The sequence below is a fragment of the Agelaius phoeniceus genome, chromosome 1 (assembly GCF_051311805.1).
Source record: "Agelaius phoeniceus isolate bAgePho1 chromosome 1, bAgePho1.hap1, whole genome shotgun sequence".
NCBI lineage: Eukaryota > Metazoa > Chordata > Aves > Passeriformes > Icteridae > Agelaius > Agelaius phoeniceus.
Window position 1 is genome coordinate 132,339,528 of NC_135265.1, and position 22,507 is coordinate 132,362,034.

At 40.1% G+C, this 22,507-nt stretch overlaps 1 protein-coding gene across 1 annotated transcript in view; it reads right to left on the reverse strand.

The window, feature by feature from the left end:
• The window catches only part of CPQ (carboxypeptidase Q), a 145,562-nt gene that overhangs the window by 110,880 nt on the left and 12,175 nt on the right, over positions 1-22,507 (reverse strand). The window contains exons 2-3 of the mRNA XM_054644625.2: positions 15,973-16,429; positions 4,859-5,066 (exon numbers count right to left, since the gene is read on the reverse strand). Coding sequence (XP_054500600.1) covers positions 4,859-5,066; positions 15,973-16,399 — 635 coding nt within the window. The 5' untranslated portion in view covers positions 16,400-16,429. The remainder of the gene's footprint in view (positions 1-4,858; positions 5,067-15,972; positions 16,430-22,507) is intronic.

Sequence of the window (22,507 nt, forward strand, 5' to 3'; positions counted from 1 at the left end):
ATCTACTGCAGAGCCCAGACGGTCTGAACTTCTGATGGATCTGCAAAATCCAGACATCCTTCCAAACTTTAGGGGAAAATGACAATACATCTTTTTGGGGGAATGTGTGGTAGGCAGTTTGGGAAGGCTGTACCTTCATCAGCGTGGAAAGGAAGAGGGCAAGATGTGGTCAAGAGTTTAGGATAAAAGGAGGCTGCATCCTCTAAAACCTCCAGAGAGACCCTGTGGGGGAATGGCCTAGTTGACTCTCTCCCTTTATTAGAATAAAGTTGCACGACTCCTCTGTCTCCTTTATGGACACTGGCATTTCACAGCATGGCTTTTCTGCAAAAAATTTTAAAAGAAAACGTTTAGATTAGATGTTAGGAACTTCACTGTGATGGTGCTGAGGCACTGAAAGAGGTTGCCCAGAAAAGCTGTGGATGCTCCATGCCTGGCAGTGTTCAAGGCCAGGTTGGATGTGGCTTTGGGCAGCTTGGTCTAGTGGAGAGTGCCCCTTACACAAATTAACTATTAATTACAGTTACCTTCTCCTACATATAAAAAAAACCCCACTCTTACATGCTACCAATAAAGAAAAGAGAAGAGAAGAGAAGAGAAGAGAAGAGAAGAGAAGAGAAGAGAAGAGAAGAGAAGAGAAGAGAAGAGAAGAGAAATAAGAAAATCAAGAGAATCATTTAACACAAGAGGCAGACAATGCCATGAGACATAACTGTGGCACATTGTAACATTGCAATACCATGTAACTAATACCATCTCTTCATAGGTCAAGATGGATGCTAATTTTATTTCCTATTTGCTTAGCAAAGCTGTTCAAAATGAATGAATCAACTCCTTGAAACTCAACAGCAAATACTTGTCACCAGTGAGCGTCATGAGTCCTTGTACAAACACATCAATAAGTTTTCCTGAGTATAATGACACTCATCCCTTCCTGCCCTTATTAAGAATTGGGATGCTTGGGTTGTCAGGTGTCTCATTGCTCCACAGTTATACTACCACATCTTAAAGAAAAATAAACTGTCCCCAGGTCAAAGAATCCCTTCACACTTTTTGCCTTGACAAACTGGCAGCCACTTGCCATTTCTGGGAAAAGGAACATCAAGTTACCAGCAAAAAGTGATTTAAGTCATGTTGGGATTTCACCAATTCCACCTTGTAAGTAAGCTTTAATAATGAGCCCTAATAAGCCTAGGATGCTAATGACAGTACCTAGTTTTAACCTATCAATATTACTCATATTGCAAGATCACCTAGAAATCACACCACAAAGTTGGCTTACATGTTGGCTTACAGCAAATTGAGTAACTAAATAACAATAAGCAATAATAACAATAAGTTGAAAAGGGGTTGAAAAATTTGAAAACCAAGCAAACAATCAAGCAAAGAAATGAAACAAAAAAACCCATCTACCAAACTCGATATAGTTTAGGAAAAATTGTGAAATTACATCTTTCATTTACCTTAAACTGGGATAGTGCAGTGTGAGAAGGAGGATACTTTCTTCTAAGATGTTTCCAGGATTTTTTGGAAAGCTCCACAATCCCATTATCATTTATTTGTATTATCAATGAACATGTAAACACACAGGCCAAAGAAGTAAAGGCTCTGGTTAACAATGCAGCAGCATACAAATTGCAAGAATGCAAGACTTACTTTCACAATATTTAGAAACCTTTTATTATCTTTTTACCTTTCATCTTTCACCCTTCTAACACACTACTCCCTGCAGCAAGGCAGTATTTTCCACCAGTCAATTAAAAAGGCAAGTCACTTGAACAAAGAGTGCCCCAGACACTGACAGATAAGAAGCAGCACATCCAGCACATAGTCCACCCAGCAGAGCACACTGCTAGGACAAACAAGGAGACACTCCACTGATGATTAGAAGAAAACACAGGAGAATGCATAGAGATAAGAAAATCCATCCTGCCTACAGCAGTACCTACTTGTTAAGAATAAGAGAAACAGATCTAGTCATCACTGAGTAACTGAAGGGAGGGACTGGACCTGAGTACCTTCTGTATTATAGGAAAAAATACATTAACCAGTCCATTCCATATTAAAAACAAACAAACAAACAAACAAACGAATAAACAACCAAACCCTAAGTGAAGGTAAATGAAGAGAGTACAGAAAGTGCACCATAAAAATGCTTCATGGCAGCATCTACATTTGAAATTAGTTTTGGGAATGTCACCTCTACTCCCAGTATCAATTAAGGATTCAATACTTCTAAATAAATATGCATTTGGGATGTACTTCCATTCAATTTTCAAATAGCTGTAATGCCAGTTCCTTCAGCCTCCGCCTCTGTTCCTTACCTCTAATCTTTTCATTCCATACTAAATGCACTTCCATAAATACTGTAGCAAACAGAAGATACAGTAACTTTCAATTGAACAATTCTGCATAGCCCCATAACTACAGCCAGGACAGAGATCATCATCTGGTTTTCAGAAAATCAACACATTGCAATATTATTTGATGATACCAGCTAAGGCTATTTCAAAACCATAGGTTTTTTTTGTAAAACTGTTTCTGAAACACATTCCACTATCTGTTCGTTATTATGAGCTTTATTAGAAAATTCCAAGTATTAGAAAATACATTGTAAATATCACATTTGCTGGACACCAAGAAATACACTAGTAATAGTTTGGATAGTATCTGAATTCAAGTTCTTCACATTTCAGAAAGCACTTTTAAAAGGTAATTTTGACTTTAGGGGAATGTGGAGCATTTTCATGGTTCAACCCCACCTGGCAACTAAGTACCATGCAGCTGCTTGCTCATTATTTCCCTGAGTGTGATGGGAAGAAGACTCAGAAAAAGAAATACAAAAACTCATGGGTTGAGCACTGCTAAGAACAGTTATACAGTTCAGAAAAATCAGAGTGAAATATTGTAATAAAAAATATAATTTTAATGACACCCCCCCCCCCCAACAACAGCAAATAAGTAAATCCAAGAAGAAGAAGTGATGCCCGATGCAATTGCTCACCACCCTCTGACTGATGCCCAGCCTGCTCCCAAGAAGGGGTTGGCCCCTTCCAGCCAAGCTCCCCTCCTCCCTCCCCTGCCCAGTTTTCATGCTGAACACAACATCCTATGGTATGGAATATCCCTTTGGTCAGTGTAGGTCAGTTGTCCTGGCTGTGCTCCCTCCCAGCTTCTTGTGCAGCTCCTCATTCACAGAGCATGAGACACTGGAAATCCTTGACTTAGGGTAAGCACTGCTTAGCAACAACCAAAACATCAGTGTGCTATCAATGTTATTCTAATGCTGAATCCAAACCAGAGCACTGGATCAGCTGCTAAGAAGAAAATGAACTCTATCCCAGCTGAAACCAGGACAAGCATATAAAAATGCTACCAAGCAAGTACAGGGGCAGCAGCGCTGTTCTCTGCATGTGTTCCAATACAGTTAGTTGGCTTTACTGACTTTTCTGACTCTCTGAAGCATTACAAATGGAGAAGCTTGCACACTTTTCATATTGCTGATGTGTGACCACTCATGTTCTCTCTGAAGAGGTGGATTCATGCATGCCTCCAAATGCCCCCACAAATCACCTCTCAGCCCCAGCCTCAAAAAAGACCCAAAGCTATATCATGCTTTTCACCTACCAGCCCAGACTTCTGCAGAAAGAAAACCTAGGAGCAGAGATCAAAAAGAAGCCATGGTGCTACCTAAACAGAACACAAGTCCAGGTTATGTTGTGGCACACATTCAGGGACAGGTTAGCTACTGCCAATGACTCCTCTGTGGCTAGAGTTACTGGGCAGGCAACTAAGAGGAGGAATAAAGGATCTGTATTGCTCTAAACATGTACTTGCCAAAGAAAGAATGCTACAAAATATAGCACCTCTTGTATAAACTGTGTATCTTTCATATTTTCTTATGTAAATGATTTTATTAACAGAGCTCTACAGTTTAAGCACTCAAGCTTTGTGTGTGGCATCACTTGTGCACTGCCAGTCCTGCTCAGGCTGCAGCTCAGGATGGTGGGCAGGTGGATGAGCCTCTCCTGATCCAGTCCTCAGTCCAGCTCTGCTGCCTGGGCCTGCCTGACCAGAACTCCCATCACAGCCAGCAGGCTCCTACACAAAGATCACTGCAGGCATTAAGGTCACCAATAACACTGTAAGATTTTACAAATACTATGTTAAAGGACAGTGTGCATCTGTCAGCATTCCACTGTATGGCTGAGCCCTTCTCCTTTTCCTCTCTACTCCTCAACTAGTCTTTTTCACAATAAATAAGCATTTTAAGTGTAAGCTTTCAGACTTGGAAAAAACTCCCAGATCAAAAAGGAATTCTGTTACCAATCAGAAAACAAAAATATATAATTTCAGTAACATAACACTACAGTGTTAAACAAATGATGTACTAAGAAATTGAAAAATATTTACATTTTTGAAAAATTCAGTATTTCCACATACCTTACTTAAAAAGCAGTGTGAGAATTACAAACCTTGCTGCTAAAGAGTTCTAAATAATTATGTTGAAAGCAGACTACTCCTTTATCTGGTACAAGTCATCACTGACAGCCTGTTGTCACCAAAGACATTTGGTTTTGGTTCTTCTCAGAATATTTATGGCAGCCTTGAGAATGCAGAAAGTTCTTTAAAACAAATATTATACAAAACTTGGATCAAGAACAAAAAAAAAAAATGAAAACATTCTGAAAGAATGACAAAGCACAGGGGAAAAGAACTATTGTGAAGGCAACAGTTTCAAAACCAAACACCCCCTCATAACTGGCATGGTTTAAGTCACAGAGAACAAAAATTCCTGCCCAGAAATGTCAGCTAACATTGAAATGTGAGTTGCAGGAAGAAAAGAAAACATGCTTACCTGTGAATAGAAAAAGAAGCAATAGACCTAATGAGGGATGCCACTGCTCCAACTTTAGCAGCTTCCACTGCTCCCTGTAACCTGTATTGCACAGTTTCACCATAACTGATGAAAGGTTGGTTGTAGACGACAATCTTCCCCTTGGCCTCCTGAGCTCGTTTGCGCAGTTCATCAAATGAGGCTACCACTATGACTTCTGCTGTAATTCCTGAAAGAAAGTATTACAGTGGTTTTAGCAATGCTTTCCTATAGCTCTCCTATGGCCACTTCTAACAGACAGAAAAGCATGGACTGTGCAGAACTCAGGAAATCAGCATTAGGTTTTATTCCTGAGGAAGGAAGATGATGTGAACTGCTTCATCAGGGATCAGTACTAAACAGATGCAATAGAACCCTGTAAACTGTGCTATCAGGCTGGAATTAAAACATAACTTGAAGGGCAAGAAGGATACGTGGGGGGAATTTGCTCTCTGCATAGGCTTTAATGTCTTACTGTAATCATTTGTAGTACCAAAACATTTGCAAAAGCTGCCTATGGGATTAATTTAAAAAAGACAGTAATCTTTTCATGGAAATGTTTTGATATGTTGCTAAACAACTTAGCTTAACATAAGACAGCTGGAAGCCCATCTTTTTAGACTGTAACTCCTCTAAAATTCTTTAATCCATAAATTAAATTAAATTAAAGCTCTGCAGTGTCAACAAATTTTGCAATGTGCTTAATAAAAATAATAATAATATCATCTTCATATTTAAATCAGGAGAATATAACAGTTCTATTGGATCTCCTTTGGGGAGTTTTTCTAGGAATCTACACTTCCCAGTTCATGATACAGAAAACACAGGCAGGCTCCTGTGCAGGACAATTCACACACATTTAGATCCCACCCCGATCTTTGTTTTTAATAGTTGGAATAGTTTTAAATTGCTCTATTATCTTACTTGAAAAAACAAAGAATGTTACAGATAAGCCAGAGAATCCTTCTAACTTTTAAGGACATTAATTGAGGAACTATATTTCACAGCATTTGAGAAGTAATTCATTAAAATGACCACAATGCTGAAAATTCAATTTTGTTGATTGGTTACAGAGATAAGTAGAGACTGCTTAACAACGCGGGCTGGTACTTCGCTTCTAAATATAGAAGAAGTAATGGATGTCTGAAATTTTTGTGTTCTACATTTCACCCAATAGTCACAAAATACATAAATGGAAACTGAAACTAATAACAAATCCTCTAGCAAGGATTTGTCAGAATGAAGTGAAATTATCATGTTTATAAGAACAAAATTATTCTCCTTTTTTTTCCCGTGGGTTGGTTGTTGGTTTTTTGTGTGTGAAATAAGAATTATTTAGAGGATTTCAAAGACTTGTATTTAAAACCACAATAAACAAGAAAAACTCTTAGAAAAATAGGAAGGTAATGTCTCCCAGCATCAGTGTGCCCAGGCTCACGGCTTCTTTAAAATGAAATTACACTTCAAAACCTTAAAGAAACCATTCCAGAAGTTTGGTTTCATTAGAATGTACCACTAAGAGTAGGACAGACTGCTACAACAAAAGTGAGTTTCAGCTACAAAAATAGCCTAGTGTGAGAGGGATCAAAATTTTAACTATTCAGATTCTTACCTTAACCTGGCAATGTTTTAGAAAGGCAAACCAAAGAATCACCTTCACATATTACTAGCTGCTGTTGGCAGGCAGCTGAGCATACTAGCAGACTCCAACTGCTTGTAATTAATGGCAGGTTCAGCCACCTAGCTAAGGAACCTCCAAGCAACAGGATAATTTTGGGTAGGAAACCATGCAACTGGAAATAAATCCAGGTATCTGCAAAATTTCATTTTCCACGAGAGAAGTCGGATTGATACTGCAATCTCTATTTCATTTTATCTCTCCCCAGTGCTCCACTTGGATCATGCAGCAGGCACTGGAAGGACAAATGTCTTGGTGGCTGTCAAGGGAAGCAAGGAGTGTAACTCTTCTGGGCATTACTGCACACATGAACAAACACCAACTCTGCAAAGCTTTTTAAGAAAGCTAAACACAGCTAGTAAGTATGATTCCTAAGAAATAGGAATCATAAGGATTCCTAAGAATTAGGAATTATATAATTCCTAATTAAAATTCCTAAGAAATACGATGGTGAAATAGATTTATGGCCCTTCCTAGATGACAGGCATCAGGAGTTTGTACAGTGAGAATTACTGGAAATTTCTGCTAAGGGAAAGCTAATGGAAAGAACACAGAGTTGCAAATTCCAGCTCAGTATCTCTACCCTCAAATGCCCCCAAAGAAGCTAAATAAAGCCATCCTTTGATAAAATGAAAAAAACAAACGTTCTTTCTGCAAGTTTTACTTAATGGCAGCATGGTATACATAGAACATGAATTACACTACTTTCCATAACAACGTAAAACTTCACTCTTGTGTAGCTTCTGACTAATTCAATTACTCATTTGCATTTTAGTGCCATTTTATACCATTTCAGATTCTTTGACTGAAGTTACAAGAGCAATGTTTATCTTAAACAAAGATGTGGACATACATGCACAAATCACTCTTAAACCTTTGTGCAAAAGGAGAAATAAAAAACAAAAATCCCAACAGTTTACCTGTTTAAGGAGAATGAGTTATTTCCTTTAGAAATTAGAAATGTCTCACCTTACTGAGCCTTTAAGCAAATTAATAGAAATCTACCCTAACATCTCCTACCAATTCAGTGCCTCATGGCTCTGCTTCCCATGTTAAAAGATACTGTCTCTTACACTTATCAGTACTTTATTGGCTGTGTGTAATTGAACAGAATTCTTCAGAAACCCCATGTAAGGAGGGAGACAGATTGCCTGCTTACTTAAGCAAGATATAAAGATTATAAAACAGACAGTCTAAGAGATGAATACAGAGTATTTGGGGAATTAGCAAAGTAAAGGGCATGAATCATAGCAGAATTTCAAACATGACCAACTTGGCTAAGTGTGTAAAGCTGAAGACTATTCATTTGATCTCATCACATGAAACATATTGTTGGGTTGGGTGACTGAACAATAAATCTAGGTAGTACTATGGGTTTCCTCTCATTTCTCATATTAAACAGAAAATTGTATGCTTTTCTTTCTGAGAATTAAGGTATAGGAAGGGTATTAATGGTGGGAACAAGCAACAAAATTTTATCAACAAAATTTTATTTTACAAAGTCCTCTGTACACTGAAATGTGTGTTTCTATCTCAAAACTTGAATATGTCACAACTTTGAGGATCACACTGCCAGTTGAAATAATAGTATGGTATGCATTAGCAATCTAAAATCTGTCACAGGCAGGATGAACACAAGACTGATTGTGTATATATATATATATAAATGTGTATATATAAAAATATATATACATATATATTTTTATATATGTATATATATATTTATATATACACATGCATACACACATATATATAAAAGCACCCATAAATCAGCTGTGTGTAATACTGCTATATAGAAGAAGTCTGATTCCTGGCATCAACAATTCTGTCTGGAGAGTCACCTCCTCACAGCTGTTTACCTGCCAGCAGTGAAGGAGCAGATTAGTTCAAAGGGGATTCCTCACAAGATAACTTCTCCCCAAGATGAACTGCAGCTAATACTTAAGTCATTTCAGTATCTAGAGATGTGCATCTGTCTGTGTTAGTAACAGGTTTCAGTGAAGAGAAAGAAAAAAAGGGAAAAGAAAAACCCTATGATCAGATTTTTAGAAACTGGTGGATCTTCATTAAAACATCAATGAAATTTCATACAGAATATATTTTTACTTATCCCAGAAACACTTCATCCACAACACAAAGAAATTCAATCAAGTTAGTTATAATCTATTATTATATTAAAAGAATTTATATTTAGTAAACCCAGAAAGAAATATTATTTGCATACTGCTTAATCTTATTAGATACCAATTTCCTCATTACTTAACTATGGCCTTACTCTCTTCTTTTTTTCCCCCATTCTTATTTTTGTCATTCAGGTAATAGAATCAGTACCTTAGAGATCCAGTTACAAAGCCAAATGCAGTCATCATTAATTTGACAATAAATTCTTTTCAATAGCAGCAAGCAAACAACTCATTCCTACAGACCTCCTAAACTTCATTTACTTCACACTAAAGTAAGAATTATTATTTCTTCTACAAATCACAGTATGGAACAGTGATGCTATTGACCCAAATGCACTGAAGTTACCGGTGTCAAATAAATAAGCTGATAGGCAAGGCAATTTTTGCTGAAAACAACTAAAATACAGTAATTCTAAGCCTAGACAAGACAAATCTAGAAAAGAAGTATCAACACAAAAAGTCAACAACACATCTAATTGTTCTGACAACAGTGGAAACTTTGAAACTGGAGGAGATGTATCTGAAACATGTCCTGGCCTCTGTAGTCATGAGAGCAAGGAGGAGACAGGTTGTTACCTCCCTGTTCATCAGAACCAGGCATCAGGATATCAGGACAGGAAATCAAGACAGCTCTTCATGGTAGAGCAGGGGCAACAACACACCACAGCCACAGTGCCTGACCCCCATGTGGTGACTGCAGCCCTGCCTCACACACCAGCCACTCTCATGCCTCATCTCCTGCAGCATCCCAGATTTCTCTGTTTCTACTTCAGCTCTCCCCACAAAGCTAATTTAGCCCTGAGCTGCTTCATCAGGTACCCTGTATTCTATGCTGATCCTGAATACATGCAAGCAGCAGCCCCAAGCTTTTCTTACCCTTTCTTACCTTTCTTCCCATTGTCCTTCAGACTTGATTATCTCTCCAGATTAAAAGTAACATGCCCCTGCTTCTTTCAGACACAGCCTACAAGCACTGTCTGGTGCCCATTTGCAAGGTAGCTTCTTTCACAGAGCCTAGAATTTTTTTGCATGGGTCATATGATACAAAGGTAGGTAGGTAGGTAGGTAGGTAGGTAGGTAGGTAGGTAGGTAGGTAGGTAGGTCTGGAGATAAGGCAGTTGGTGGGACAGGTCAAAGGAAAGAATGTCATGGGGAGTGGAGGGGAAATGCAAATATATGCTTCAAAGCTAAGTAAGATTAGGGACCTGGCATTAAATCCTTTTTTAAGTTCAACATCCTCTAAAATCAGCTCAGAAAACATTTTCCTCCTCAACTTTTAACATACCACTTTTAAAAACATGTTGCTTTCTAAAACTCTCCAGGAATTCATTCAACTTTCCTGCAATGCTCCACAAACTTCAACTAGATTTTTAGAAAAACCGACCCAAATTCTTTGTCTGTAATGACCTCATCCAATTAAGGCTCTGTGTCAGGCTGAAGCAAATGAAAGATTAATATCATCACTCCTTTTTTTTTTCTCACTCAAAAATTATTATCATGTATTGAAAATCTGAAATATTCTAACACCTAGAAACACATTTGCTCTGTCCACACATATAAATACGTACTAATATAATAATTATAATATGAAGAAAATACTAAATATTTTAAGGGAACTGTGAAATGAAGAAGAGGGTTTTATCAGGAAAAAGAATTTCGTAAAATATGAACACTACTTCTAGAAAATGTGACTGTCCTACTCTGTGGAACAGCAAAGAGAAATACTTCATGAAAATAAAATTGCATAGGACAGTTATGAAAAAGGATATGAGGCTATTCAGCTCTGATGCTTTGTACAGAGACTAAACATATTGTACCATTCCTTAAGAACATAGAGAAAAATATACACTATATAATAGTTAGGTTTTTTTTACAAATATGACTTAAAATTTCCAGCAAGTACTGGATCTCTTTTGAACAGTTTGGTTTCAATGACATGTAGCTTACTGTGCAGCACAAATCCTAGGAGAAAATGGGTTTGTCCCAATCCCCAGCACAAAGCCTTGGATACCAAAAGAGTGGGGTAACAGGTTAGGTGCTCCCAGGAGCAGCCCTGGACAGAGCACAGGCTGTGCAATGTGTAGGGAGAATCAGACACCCAAAACTAAGATCCACAAAAATCAGTTTCTGAGGACACAGGTGCTCAAGGCAGGAAGAGCTGAGGACAACCATTTTCTCCTCAGTGAGCCAAAGGTGCCAGTCACTGCTGGCTATCCCTTGGGATGAAGGTAATGTGGCCATCCAGCTGTGTCTGCATACCCCACACATGCAGAAAATCATACTTAAATCCTGCCTTCAGAGCACAGCTGGAGCAAATGTTGACAGTTAAACAAAAAAAAAATCCCCATAACTTGAACACAAAAAATAGGAAAAAGTCTGCCAATGGATCATTTTCATATTTATATTATTTCAGTTTTGCTGCAACCAACAGTATATAAAAAAACAGAGACTGTTCCTTTTTTTTTGAGGAGACATTTCAGGGCATGCTTCTCTGAAGTTGGTTCTGCTTGTCAGTATTTCTTTAAAATTAAAGGGCATGGTCACCCATCAGGGTAAAAAAAATGTGCATTTTAAAACACATGCAAAAAAATGAACTCTTTGATACTTTATGGTCAAACATCTGCTAAACTACCACTTTCCTTCAATTACGGGATTCTCAAAACAATAATTATATTTGGGGGATATAATCAGTACCACCAGAAATCAACACAGTCTCTCTCTCTCTGTATATATATATCTCTATGTTTTGCCAATGTTGAAAAACTGAAAATGAGACAAGGCCATTGACTAAATATGGTAAATCTCCAGTTTTCCAGCTCCCAAAACCAAGCACTTTCTATCATTCAATCCTGTTTGCTACCTAGGAATCCATTCCTTCAAGGTGATGACTATTTTCAGCCCCTGCTGATTTCTGGAAATCCAGGTCACTCTCTTTTATGTTTCTTCTCTCCCTGTCACCAAAGCAGGCAGTGAAGTGACTCCCTCCTCGTAAAGAGATCAAAGGAAGTGAAAACTTTCTCTTTGACCCAACACCTTCATATCTTGGAATACACTTGTAGAGGGAGAATGTTGGAGGTTTTTCCTCTTCAATAGAAAAATCTAACCTTTTCTGTACTCTCCTTTTTTGCTGTGTAAATCAGATGGAATCTGGGAACTTGACATCTTGGCATATTTCCCAGTCATGAAGAAGAAAGTAGGATTTTATCCACAAGATCACAAGGTACTGAAAAGCCTCCTGCACATCATCCAACTGTTCTGTATCTGAGCCAAAGTGGGCAAATCTCATAAAATCAAGTAAATGAGAAAAGCTCTGTGCACATCCCAATAGGGTTTCAATGCCATAGGCATGAGTTAGAAGACCTGCAGGAAGAGACACTCCTGGTATCCTGGAGTCAATGGACTGGCTTGGACTTCAGAGCTAAAAATACTGCTACTATTTAGGGCTTCCTGTTCCTGCCCTGAAGGATTGCAGATTTTTTCTACACTTGCATGGTGTATGCTGAAATGGAAAGTAACCAACCTCAGCATGTGCTCTAGCCATTGGGTTCCTCTTAGAAAACACTGGTTTGAATTTCCATGGACAGAAGGGAAATTAAACCCTGCATTTCCAACATCCAAAGCCAGGTGTCCTGGTTTAGGGCAAATTTGGGGGGAAACCTCTGAATGAGGTCCCTCTAGAAAGCAAATTCTCACCCAACTGGTTCAGGAAAATATTTCCTTGGAGAAAAGTGGAAGATACTGTTTATTTAACAAGCAAATTATTTACAAGCATAAAAAATGAATAATATTAAAAAATAAAACCTCTCGCTGTTCTGAAGAGATGGCAAATTGAGAAAAGTCCTTGTCATGGGGTGTAACTCAGCTTGCTCAGTCTCTTATCAGTGCTTATCTCCTGCACTGGAGAATGCTGTGTCCCAGCCACTGATGGGCCACAGGTGTGAGCTCCCGATGTTTTTCTGGGTTTTCAGTCCAGAGCAGGTTTGAACAGTTTCAAGAAAAAGAAAAAACACAGTCCAGGAACTTCTCTGCCTCAGCTAACTAAAAAAAACCTAACTAAAAAGCAAAGAAGAGCTCTCTCAGGTTGTCTGTCTGTGCTGCACACAACACAGACCAGGAGCAGGAATGCCGAGGAGTGAGTGCAGTTTCTGAAAACAAACTGTGCACTTCTTTTCCCCCTTCTTCACTCTCAGAACCAGTCTTAAAGGTGCAGAACTCAATATCCAGCACAAACAGAACAGACAACTGGGGATACAGCATCATAAAGCACCCCCAAGGACACCAGGTTTCTAATTGCCCTTAGGCTATTGCTATGGTAATGAAGAGCCCTCCTGAGCACCTGCTTGGGGTGCTGAGCTTCAGGAGGGGCTCTGAGAGAACCAAAGGCCACCAAGTCCAGCACCAAGTTTTAAGCTTCTGCCAATGTCTCCTATTTTCTTAGCTTCTTGGGCCACAAGCCTGGGGCCAAATCATGGGAAGAGAGGAATACAGGACATAGCTGAAAAGATGAAAAAGCAAGAAATGGTCTCCTGTACCTCCTGCTGGGATGGGAGAGTCAGCCCCTCTAATTTTAACCCCATTCCAAGACCTTAAAAGACAAGAAGTCCCACTCTGTCTCTAACAGGCATCAGTAGTGTCAAGGAAGGGATCTGTTTGGGGTGTACTGAGACAGTGGTTTGGAAACTGAGGCATCTGAAACATATCCTGACAGGAACACTGACTTAAAACAAGCAGTAACTATCAAGCTAACAGCAAACAACTTCAGGAATCATCTGCACATTCCAGATGCGGAATTCTTAGAGGCAAAGAATCACCATAGAGCCAACATCTGAAGGACAGCCTTCAGCCTTTAAAACATCCCTCTGCCAAAGCTCAGCACAGCAGCAGATCTCCCAAGTTTGATCCCATGTAACAACAGTACTGGAACAACAGGATAACTGGCATCAGGCATCTCATACTGAGTTGCATTATTTTGATTACAGGAAGAGTCATACCCCCACAACTTCATGCCTAGAACAAGATGTATCAGAACTGCTGATAATCCCTCAATGAGGGAAATTGTTCAACTATTTCTGATGCCATTTAGGGCAGCCTTCTATTCCTTTTTATTAGGAATAAGGCACTGTGACACTCCTCAGAAGTGATAATGCAGTGGTTTTAATAATAATAAACACATTTTTTTATTCCATGGTTGGTATGAGTGAGAGTTTTAGGACAGGCACTTTTCCCAACAGCATGCCTTTCATTCTCTTGCCTGCAGAGGCTGGTGATGAGCAGCTCTTATGAGACATTTCCATCAGCCAGGAGAATGGTCCAGTGATCAGAACAAGAGCCAAGTGCTCACCAGGGACCAGCTACCCCACACAACCTTCCCAAGCACAAAAAACCTGTCACAGTTTGCATACAGCGAGATGAGACCAGCAGAAATCAGAACAGGCACAAATGGTAGGAGAGTCAGAAGGTAAGTAATTTAATCAAAATTATTCCATGAAGTGTGAGAAATGACCCAGTCTTTTGTGAGAGATCTCATTGCCATAAAGTCTTCCAGTACCAACACAAATAATTCTTCAGAAACATGGCAGATCTCAGAGGAAAGTGAAATTGTGAGAAAGAATAATGTGGGGGTTTTGAACCAGCACTGGATAATACAATCATATCTTTCATGATACAGGATCTTTACAGATGAAAGAGAAGGACATAATTAGCCTGAGTATTTTTAACATGTTAATTCAGTATATCACTAAAAAAAAAGGCAAACCTAGGAGTAAAACCAGGCAAGTGCAAATAACTACACAAGTAAGAAAGAGAAGTGAAAAACAGACTTTTCAGGATGTGAAGATGTTTGCCAAAATTAAATTGCAGGTTCTCTTTTCAGGTTTAGCAACACTTGCTAAACACCAAAAAAGACCTTTTAATTTTAGCTTACTTTTTAGGAAGCTTGGAATAAGACTGGAAAGAATACAAAATAAGTTGTAGGCTTAAAATTTCCTCTAAATTTTCTCCTATCAAAGCACTAAACCTTGCACATATAATGGGACAAACGGATAGCAATGGTTCCAGTTGCTTTGCATTTTAGGCATGTGTTTACCTCAATATAACAGAACCATCTCAGATAAAATTCACAGCAGCAGTTTTGCAAACCAAGTATAACTCATTCCAAGCATATCTTAAATTACCCAGTTTTATTTGTTGTATTTTGACAAGCTATAGATTTTTTTCTAAACCTAACAGTTTTATGTGTTGTTTCATTTCAAACAGAAAGCTCTCTATCACAAACATTTACAATTCATAAAAACAATTATGAGTATCATGTTACCTTTTATTTCCTAAACTAAATTTATTTTCTTATAAAGGAATACAAATGCTTTTGAAGTGGTCTAGGAATAAGTATACTGTTTTTTATGGAGAGCAGTCACAGAAGAAGGTTCTCATCTGGCCTTTAAATAACAATCCTCAAAGCCTCACATCAATAAGTACAAATAGAGAATCTTATAAATCATTTTGTTTGTAGGCAATCTAATATTTTGGGGTTTAAAAGACCAGAATCTTGTTAAGTGCAGCTAATGGTTATTCTTGCTCCTGAGTAACATATCACACATGATCATCTAAAAGGCAGCACACAGTTCAGTGACAGGAAAAGGACAAAGTGAGCATGTAAACAATGTGAACAGTAACTTACAAGCTGAGCATGACAGGAGATGGGAAGGGAAGGGGAAGGGAAGGGGAAGGGGAAGGGGAAGGAAGGGACACAGATACCAACTGCTATGTTTAGTGAGGGGCTTGAACTCTCCAAGCTCACCTCCTTTTCCTGCTGCCTTGTTTTTCAATGGAGTGAAGGGCTGAGCCTGGCAAAATAGGGCATATGAAGAGAAGGAAAAATCATGTGTCAACTTGACACCCCATGGAGAACTTCTTTCCTACCAACCACAATGGAGGACCAGAATCTTTGCAAATGATGTTCAGCAGTGTTAAAAAAAAGGGTATAAATTTAATGGAAAGTTCTTTCTTCCAGGAATCAACTCTAATGTTATAAGTCTGTTCAACCAGACTCTATTAACATAAACTGCACCAGTCACAACCATGCCATATAGAAAAGTCCTAGGAAAACAGCACCTTGTTTTGCAGAACTATTATAGCAAGAAGAAAACCACAGTTTGACCACTGAGAGAAGTTATCAGGGGTACAATACAGTTTATGTTAAAAAGCAAGTCACATGTAATTCCAAAAAGAAGTGTTACCTTCTGGAGGAGTTGCAATACTGTTCCCAAGTCCCAAAATAGCAATGCTATGATTCCTTGGTTCCAGCATCACTGCAAACTCTTCTCCTCTTTCCCAGTGTGGTACTTTCACAGGCTCTAGATGCACATTTTCCAGCCCATCTTTCTGCAGGGCACTGAACATATATTTGATGGCTGCCTCTAAGTTTTTTGAACCACTGAGTCTAGGTCCTATGGTGTCAGCAAAAACTGCTAATCTTTCATAGGATCTGTTCTGAGCCTTTCCATGAACAGCAAGATCAATAATAGCCTTAGCAATATCAGTATAGCCAGCTATCTCATTTTTAATGTCTTCAAATGACTTCAGGGAACTTCCATCTCTTCTCAAAGATTTCCCAGCATACTGGTGTAATAAATTAATGAGAAATATTAAGAATAAGTGCTTCATTTTTTCTCTTTCTTCTTTTCCACAGATGGCCTGTAGGAGAGGAAAAATTTAAAAAAAAAGAAAGTTAAAAAAACCATACACCTATCAGCAATACTTTTAGTTATTTGGATTGGCAGACAGAAATGAAATGAAAAGAAATTAGTTTATCATGAAAATGCTTTGATCAGAACTAGCAGAAAAGTAAACTCAACTTGAAGACAGAGTTATTGAAAGCAAATGAAAAAGATATTTAGACCACTGGACACAAACTTTGTGGTCTTTAGAAATATCCTAGGAATGCTGCATCTCTTTAAATAAACACATTCTTCAAAGCATCAAAACCCAGGGCTGCTCCCATGCCGAAGGAGTTTTGCATCTCCTTTCTGTTAGGAGCAGGACTTTTCAGAAGTGTCAAATCAAATGTCTTTACACAAAACATCCAGACAAAAACTTTTCTTATACCATTCATGAATAAAAGTTCTTCCTGATCTCCATCTTCATAATCAGAAAAGTACTTTCTATTGTACTAAAAAGATTTAAGCTTTAGATCCGATGCCTCCAGTGACCTGGTTTTAGCTAGGATAGAGATCATTTTCTGCTTAGTAAGTGATCCAGTGCTCTGGTTTGGATTCAGCATGAGAATAACATTGATAACACACTGATGTTTTGGTTGTTGCTAAGTAGTGCTTACTCTAAATCAAGGACTTTCCAGTGTCTCATGCTCTGTGAATGAGAAGCTGCACAAGAAGCTGGGAGGGAGCACAGCCAGGGCAACTGACCTACACTGACCAAAGGGATATTCCTTACCAAGTGGAGTACACAAACTGGGGGAGTTGACTGGAAGGGCCTGATCACTTCTCAGGGAAAGGCTGGGCATTGGTCAGCAGGTGGTAAGCAATTGGATTGTGCATCACTTGTTTTTCTTGGGCTTTTTAATTTTTTTATTATCATCATCATTATTATTATAACACTTTACTTCTTTTCATCTACTTAACTGTTCTTACCTGAACCCACGAGGTTTTTTTTACCTGTATTGGTTTGGCATGGCCTGGTTCTTGGCAGCAGGGGGGCCACAAAGATGTCTCCTGTGGGAAGCTGCTGGAAGCTTCCCACCATGTCTGGCAGAGCCAATGGTTGATGGCTCTGAAGATGGACATGCTGCTGGCCAAAACTGGGCCAATGAGAGAGGCTGGTAACACCTCTGTGATGACATTCTTGAGAAGAAAACCCAAACAAAGTCACAGGTTTTTTGCTTCTAATCAGAGAAGGAGGTGAGAACATGTGAGGGAAACAACATGGCAACACCAAGGTCAGTGGAGAAGGAGGGGAGGAGCTGCTCCAGGCACTGGAGCCGATTCCACTGCAGGCCATGGTGAGGACCAAGGTGAAGCAGCTGTGCCCCTGCAGCCCATGAGGATCCATGGGGGATGCAGAGATCCACCCACAGCCCGTGGGGATCCATGGGGGATGCAGAGATCCACCCACAGCCCCTGGGGATCCATGGGGGATGCAGAGTTCCACCCACAGCCCATGGGGACCCACAGGGGATGCAGATCCACCCACAGCCCCTGGGGACCCATGGGGGATGCAGAGATCCACCCACAGCCCCTGGGGATCCATGGGGGATGCAGAGATCCACCCACAGCCTGTGGGGATCCATGGGGGATGCAGATCCACCCACAGCCCCTGGGGATCCATGGGGGATGCAGAGATCCACCCACAGCCCCTGGGGACCCCTGTGGGATGCAGAGATCCACCCACAGCCCATGGGGATCCACAGGGGATGCAGAGATCCACCCACAGCCTGTGAGGATCCATGGGGGATGCAGAGATCCACCCACAGCCCCTGGGGATCCATGGGGGATGCACAGATCCACCCACAGCCTGTGAGGATCCATGGGGGATGCAGAGATCCACCCACAGCCCCTGGGGATCCATGGGAGATGCACAGATCCACCCACAGCCCCTGTGAGGATCCATGGGGGATGCAGATCCACCCACAGCCCCTGGGGAGGTGCCCATGCCGAAGCGGGGGGATGCCTGGAGAAGGCTGTGATCCATGGGTGATCTGGTGGAGAGAGCAGGCCCCTGCTCCAGGCTGGAGCAGCCTGTTCATGGAGGACTGCACCCCATGGAAAGAGACCCACACCACAGCAGTTTTGGGAGGACTGTGTGCCTGTGGGAGGGACTCACGGTGCAGCAGGTGTGGTTTGGCTGCTGCTCATGGAGTGCACCCACACTGGATCAGTTCACAGAGAGCTGTCTCCTGTGGGAGGGACCCCACGGCCCCACAGGGGACAGACTCCTCTCCCAGAGCAGCAGAAGAAAATCTTAGTGATGAACTGACCAAAACCCCCATGCCCTGTCTCCCTGTGCTGTCTGTGGGAAGGGGCAACCCAAGCATTTATGAGAGCTTCTGATCAGCTCCCAAAAAGGGGGGATAATCCATCAGGCATGCACCCATAAGATGCCATCTGAAACACTGGCTGTGCAATGCAGAAATAAAACACAGAAAGAGTCAAAATACTAACCACATTTCCAGGATCAATAAACCACCAGAATTCATAAACAAATAAACTAAAACACCCCAATGCCCACAAAAAAACCACTCACGCAATCATTTTGGAGTCACCAAGCCTAGATCATATGACAACCAACACAAACTGCCAGCCTTCCATAGACCTTTATGGGTCTTTTCATAAACAGCAATTTAAACATTAACTTTAGCAATAGAGGAATACTAAGGTATTCTCCTTAACTATTCAAATGTCCCCAAAGCTTGAGATCAAGGAAGTAATAAGTTATTCACAGTGAAGCATCATTTTTTGCAAAATTACAAAAAATCATTATTGATTTCATCTGTGAACAATAAATCTATCACAGAGATTTCTCTGAGACAGACAGGGCAAAGGTCTTACACAATCAGGAGCAGAAGACTTGGGTTATGTCAGGACACTGCCTGAGAACTGCAAAATGCCTTTTATAGTCTGAGTTACTGTTTATTTGTGGTTATACTACACAGAGAGTATTGGTGTATTTTTATTGCTATGCTCTGCACTTTCTTCATGTACTTTCCCTTAGCCAGTTAATTACATGCTCTTAGACATCCTCCTCTAGAGACATCAGTCATTTTCTCAGGATGACCATGCTTGTTCCCTGATTTTTGTGAAGTTCATCATGCATAAAGAAGCCAGCATAAAAAATGGGTAAGTGCTGACTGAAGTAACACAATTCTGTAGACTTAGTTTCAAAAACTTAATGTCTGGGGGTCTGTTTGTTTAAGAGTTTGCCAAATCTACCAGAAAAAGCAGACACACTTAGCTGTTACACAGAAGACACAGAGGGATTATCTAAATAGCACTGGCCACCTCAAAGAGCCCCCAGCTACCAACTTCATGCATTTTTTTCCAATGGACAGATGCGACTGCAGTTATCACATTTCCCTCAAATAAGAAATGTTTTCTTTATTCTTCCTAGCCTCATTCAAAACCAGCAGCACAAAGACTGCCCCAGAGGACCTGCATTTAGGAGATATACTTCTTCCAGGAATTTCCCACTCAACACTGAGAACAGATATGTTTTCACAACTTTTGTGGATGTAACACTTCTGTGTTGCACAGCATTTCACTGCCTCCAATGCATTGTAAGAGGAACATAACTCAATTCAAACCCTGGTCAAGAACAAAAAAAAAAGGAATGTAATTTATTGTGCTTTCCTTGAATACTCCAGCATAATCTGTTCAAAAGCAGCTATCTGAAATATTTCCCTGCTGGGTAAAATAACATCATACTCAGACTGCAATAGAGAATCATTCCACTGCTAGTCCAGGGAAAGAATCACACATCTGTTTTCCCAGTCTCTGCAACTTTATCACCCCAGTGAATCATCTAGCAAAGGAGATTACTTATTTTTCCACATCTAACTAGTTAAGACTCAGCAAATGAACCTCACAATGCAAGCCGAATTAATAAAAAATAACAGGGCAATCAAAATTGTTCAATGTGTTTTATTGTCCATGAAGCAGAAAGAGAGCATCCAGCCATAGCAGTACCTGGATCCATACAGAAAGAAGGGAATGCTCTGAATATAGTTCACAGGAAGAGAGATTTTTCCCTGCAAAATACTAGCAGAACATTTAAAAGGGAAAGTCTGGAGTGAGGAAGACCAAGTTAAGTAGCACTTAAACAAACTGTACATATATAAATCCATGGGGCCTCATGGGTTGCACCCACAAATATTGAGAGCTGATATCATTGTGAGGCCACTCTTGTTACCTCGCTCCTATCTTTGAGAAGGGCAAGAAATAAAATGAGCTACAATAAGAACTACAGACCAGTCAGCCTCACATCAAGCTCTGGCAAGCGGACAGGAGAAAAATCCTGAAAATTACTTCCACACATATGAAGGACAAGAAGGTCACTCAGAATAGTTAGCATGGATTTACAAAGGGGAAATTGCATAATGAAAGTGATGCCCATCTAGGACAGAATTGCTGGCTTGGTAGATGAGAACAGAGCAGTGGATTTGTTTCCCTTTTACATTAGTAAGGCAGTTGAGAGTCTCCATAAAAGTCTCAGGGAAGCTGATGAAGTATAGGCTGGATGAGCAGTGAGGTGGATTAAAAATCAACTGAACAACCAAGCTCAGAGGATTCTGAGTGACATCTAGCTGGCAGATGGTAGCTAGTGGTGATCCCTAAAAGTCCATACCTGGTCCAGAACTCTTATAAATCTCCATTAATAATCTGGATGCTTTGACAGAGTGTGGCTTCCAATGATGGGAAGATGGGAGGAGTGGCTGTGTAGATGGTTGTGTGAAGAGGCAGGCAGGCAGGAACCTTATAAATTCAACAAGTCCTGCACCTGGGGAAGACTAACCCCCATTCACTAAGACAGGCTGGGGATACCCAGCTGGAAAGGAGTTGGCAGAGAATGAGTCAGGAAAACCTCATGTTGGCAAAGCCCAGCAGCCTGATGGGCTGCACATCAGGAGTGTTGCCAGCAGGCAGAGGGATGTGATCTTTCCCTCTAGTCAGCATTAGAGAAGCCAGACCTGGATTATTTCTTCATTCCTGGGCTTCCCAGCATGAGAAATGATGAGAGAGATGTGGACATGCTGAAGAGTGCAACAAAGGGCCACAGAGATGATTAAGGGACTGGAGTATCCAGTATCCCTATTAGGAAAGGCTGAGAAAGCTTTAACTGTACAGTCTAGAGAAGAAAATATTATTTTCTTCTCCAGAAGGAGAGGGAGGGATTAATCAGTGGATAGAAATACCTGATGGGAGGGAACAAAGAAGGCAGCGCCAGGCTCTTTCCAGTGGTGCCCACCAACAGAGCAAGAGTCAATGGAAACAAAATGAAATATATGAAATTCCACCGAAGGCACCTTTGTTTTTTGCCTTTTTTTTTTTTAAGTGAGGGTAGTCAAACACTGGAAGAGGTTGCCCAGAGAGGTTGTGAAGTGTCAATACAGGGACATATTCCAAACCTGTCTAGGAATGGAATGTCATGGTTGTCTAGGGCCTGGACAACTGGCTTCAGCTGACCCTGCTTAAAAAGGCACTTTGGACTAGAGCTCAAAAGATATCCTTCAAACTAAATGTGTAATTTGGAAAATGAAAGGAGACCAGAGACACAAGCTGAAAGGGTTTAAAAAAATCAAGGAAGAAAGGTTCTAAATATGTAGAAGAAAAAGATAATCTGAAGGCAGAAAATAAGTCTTTTCCAGCTCAAATTAGTATGAAAGAATGAAATGTACAAAACAATACAATGCAGGTAGCGCAGAGGGTGTCAGAAGATACATTTATTAGTAGTTACTTTAAGGATACTTCCACTTATTGTGTGGCCAACTTGTCTGTACCTAACTGCTGATGCTAAAGTGCAAGCTCATTGAGATTTTAATCTTTCAATGGTGCCCTTATATAAAAGAAGGGCACATCCAAACTTTAATCAGGCTAACTGGCATTTCCACCATTAAAAACATTACAATATAAATTACTTATGTTACAGATGGAAAAGAATAAAAGGAAGAGGAAAAAAGACTCAGATGAGAGATTGATTACTATCTGATTGATTACTGTCTACAGCAATCAGATAACAGAAAGTGGAGCAGAGGGCATAAAAATA